At 37.1% G+C, this 3,984-nt stretch overlaps 1 protein-coding gene across 2 annotated transcripts in view; it reads left to right on the top strand.

The window, feature by feature from the left end:
• Positions 1-3,984, top strand: part of LOC106521892 (phospholipid-transporting ATPase ID) — a 51,665-nt gene that overhangs the window by 16,144 nt on the left and 31,537 nt on the right. For both annotated transcript variants that reach the window (XM_014014651.1, XM_014014652.1), the window contains exon 3: positions 3,271-3,352. In XM_014014651.1, the coding sequence (XP_013870105.1) occupies positions 3,310-3,352 (43 nt within the window). In that variant the 5' untranslated portion in view covers positions 3,271-3,309. The remainder of the gene's footprint in view (positions 1-3,270; positions 3,353-3,984) is intronic.

The raw sequence follows: 3,984 nt of genomic DNA, 5'->3' as shown, positions 1-3,984 counted from the left end.
CGTCAGGCCTGTCCGAGGCCTGCTTCGAGGCAGTAAATCTTGTTTCTTCACTCGAGGTGACCCCTACACATTGGTGAATGCCACAAATTCTCCTAAATCACTCGTACGCACAACTTAAGAACAAATCTGTGCGTACGAACGGTTCTTGCATGAGGCCCATTGTCTTTTCATGGCATTTTATTTTACGTTAAGAGGAACCAAACTGTTTCCTCTGATGAACAAAACCACTTTAACGGGAAGAAACGTTGAGCAGAACCAGACTCAGGGAGGAACGCTTCAGCAGCAACAAAACAAAGGATAGATGTTGGGCACTGACAGGACAGACCATCTGATGCCCTCAGGAAAGAAAAGACAAAGTTAAAAACAAGCTTTAATCACAAACAGCTGCTCAGAGAAAATTAAAGGTTACCTCACCAAGTCTTCTTGTCTGAACTTGTTGTGGATTTACACCACAAAAAAATTTTAATTTGAGGGTTGCGCACATGAAAACGGTGCCAAAGCTTCTCTGTCAAACAGCTGATTTTGTTGTTGCGATTGCCTCTTGTTTTGAGCTTCTGGCACCTCCAGGTGCTGTCAGTCAGGTGCCCCGTATGATACGACAACCAAGAAATAATCCACCAAACACACATTTCTTTAGTTTTTGTGCTAAGTATATATTCATGATTCAGGATAAGTTGACAATTTTCTGACAGGCAAATGAAAGGGGAGTTTTACTGCACAAAAATGGAGCTTTTTGAGTTTTATATATTGTTATAATGTCGTAACAACACACCCAGAGTGTTGCTGTGACTCATTCATGTTTGAGAAATCCTTGAATCTCCTGTGGAGCTGCTTAAAGCCTTGATAAAAGCTCAGCCCTGGAGCTGAGTCCTGCCCCACAGAGCGCCCCTCCCCCAAAGCATTGTTATGAAGATGTGCTGAAGTGTCAGCAATGGTAGGAGGTTCTTAAAGGGACAGAGGCCAAATTTAAGGCATTTAGATAGACTATGATGAAAAGTTAATTTTATTTTTGATATAAAAAAGATTATTTTAGAACAAATGAAGTTAGTTGACTGTGGTATAGGTTTGAACTATAACACCCCCCCACCCTGCATTTTCACTAAAGTTAGTGAAATTTCTCAATGATTGCATTAAACCTCTCATTCTGGTCCTGGTTCAGTGTTAGTGGTGTGTACACCTATCTTGTCAGGACCAGTAGTCCTTATGGGAACCAAAGGGTGGTCCTAATATTGTGGGACTCCATTTTTGAGGAGGTGTTCAGGTTTAGGACTAATTGAATTTAGTTTAGGGCAGGGCTGCTCAACGGGGGCCACAGTTACTGCAGGCCAACAGCTGAGGGGCCGAAATAAACCAAGTATTACAAAGATTTGTTACCATTGAAATAGTTTATTTTGCTGTATGTAATCATGAATACAACATACAGAACCCTATGTAAAAAAATTAGTGATAATAAAACAGCAAAAACAACAACACAGTATGCCTCTTTTTTACTACAAATAATATTTTGACATCTCTGACTTGCCAAATGTTTAAACCAATATTATTTTCACATTTATAGTTTTATCTTCAACTGCTTGTAATTTTAACTGTCTTGAATGTTCATAGAAATGTTTTTTTTACCAGCTTCAAGCCAAGATTGTGACTTATTCAGTAGATACCAAACATGTCTATGTTTAATAGGTGTGCAACAATACATGTACCCGTATCGAACCATTCAATACAGAGCTTTAGGTTCAATACACACTTGTATCGAACAATACAGATTTTTTTTTATTATTTTATCAACTTGTCTTCTGAAGATGGTCTGTTTTGAAGGATCAGTGGATCTGTGTTTGATTACTCCACCTAGGCTGCATTTCTGAGCGCAGATCTACTAAGAAACTTGCTGTTTCGTTTAATTTAAAAACTGTACTTTTGAGGTTAAACAAATGTTCAGAATTATTTGTAATAAATTACAAGAAAAAGGGGGGCATGGAAATTTCTCTGTTTTGTATCGAAAAAATATCGAACCGTGAGACTAAAATATTAAACTGAACCGAATCGTGAATTTTCTATATCGTTGCAGCGCTAATGTTCAACTAAAATAACTTATAGTAATTAAAGTAGAAATGTGGGGGTTTGGGATAAAGAGATGAATGAAACAATTGGCGGGCCGAACTTTGGTCACTCGCGAGCTGGATGTGGCCCGCGGGCCGCCAGTTGAATAGCCCTGGTTTAGGGATAATTGTCCCAATTTACATCAACTTCACATAGAAAATAACGCCTCTGTTCAGTTAGGTGGCTTAGGGTTAATGTATTGGAGGGGTCAGGGTAAGGCTATAGAACTGATGATAGGAAATCAATGAGCGGTCCTAATAAGGATAGAAATACAAACGTGTGTGTGTTTTCGCAGAGATTTTGGTAAAACACACTCACTCATTCTCCAACAAATTCACTGGTATTTATAGCTTCGCCGATGACGTCATCTTGGCAAGAGAAGTGACAGGAAGGATGTCAAAACCCACAAACTCAGACTCGTACGTTTCATTTTGTTGCTCAATGTTTTCTGCAGGCTTTTTTTTTTCCAACACTGCTCTTCTTTTTTCACTGGTCTCTTGTTTCTGTCAGAAAATGAATGGAAGTAGCTGAGTAATAAGGTTTTTCATCATGCTAAATGAGCCAAATGGTAGCTAAAAGTAAAAAAAAAAAAAGAGTAGCTAGAAGCTTTTTTTCAGAGTTTGTTTTTATTAAACTGGTTCCTTGTTTCTCTTCTGAAATCTAACCTCCCTGTTCAGCATCAACTTCTCGTTTTGGGTGACCCGTTGGACCGGCAGACCCGTGTTTTTGGTTTCATTATTGTTTGACCAAGACAGACTGCAGGGTCTCCCATGGCTCTCAGCTGTGCCTCCTTCCTGTCAGGGTTTCCTGGGTCCCTTACAGAGGAGCCTCCCTCTGAGTCACCAGCCTGACACGAGGAAATCATTAAGAGCCTGATGCAAACCTGGAGGAAAGACTCCTGGAAGCAACTCAGACTCTTTTACACATTTATTCCATTTAAAAATAAAAAAACTGGCATTTAGATGTCTAAACCTTCACTAAAAACTCCGTTAGAAGAAAGGCCACAGTTTGGAAAATTAAAAGTTATATTTTGGGGAATGATTACGTCATTCCCCAATGCCTCAAATATGAACTTTTGTGTCTTTTCCTGTGTTTATCTGACAACACATAGAGGGGGTCTGACTTCCTGTTGGTGAAGATAATAAGTCAGGTTTGATTCTGTTTAATTCTCAGATTGTTGCGATGGGCAGATAACAGGAGGAGAAAAAGAAGATGTCGTTCTTCGGTCTGGATTGTGTCACAAAGACAGAGAGAGGTAAACTGCTCTGTTTTATTGATTAAAATAGTATTTATAAAGTTATTTAAGTGTTTCATATAAAATGCTCTTCTGTATGTCTATGAAAACTTCACCCATCTTCAGAAATGTTTATGACATCTGAAGTCTGTTTACTTAGACATTTTTTTTTTTACATTCATTTAATTTAACTATTCAACATTTAACCATTCTGAATTTAACTGGTTTGGGAAAAAAATAAAATAAAATGATGTCATAAACTCTCCACATCTAAATCAACTAAGATTGATGCTGAACATGTTGAAACTGTGACGATAATTTCATCAAAAATGATGATTGCTAATTGTTTAAACTGATGGTATGTAATTTATTACCTTAAAAAAGTGTTTTAAACTTTAGTACTTCTGTTACAGTTATCTTTCTTTATATTATATTGTGTTGTTTTAGTATATTTGCATGCCCAATTCTGGAAAAGTTGTGCAAAATGGAAAAAGTAACTAGATCCAATATTTTATTCTTAATGAAACACTGTAGTAGTAGTAGTAGTAGTAGTAGTAGTAGTAGTAGTAGTAGTAGTAGTTCAGTTCAGTTTCAGTTTATTCATTTCATTAAAACAAAACAAATAATTTTATATACAATATACAATATATAAA

The sequence above is a fragment of the Austrofundulus limnaeus genome, unplaced genomic scaffold, assembly GCF_001266775.1.
Source record: "Austrofundulus limnaeus strain Quisiro unplaced genomic scaffold, Austrofundulus_limnaeus-1.0 Scaffold117, whole genome shotgun sequence".
Taxonomy (NCBI): Eukaryota; Metazoa; Chordata; class Actinopteri; order Cyprinodontiformes; family Rivulidae; genus Austrofundulus; species Austrofundulus limnaeus.
The sequence above is the reverse complement of the archived record's forward strand: the minus strand, read 5'-3'. Positions and strand labels throughout refer to the sequence as shown.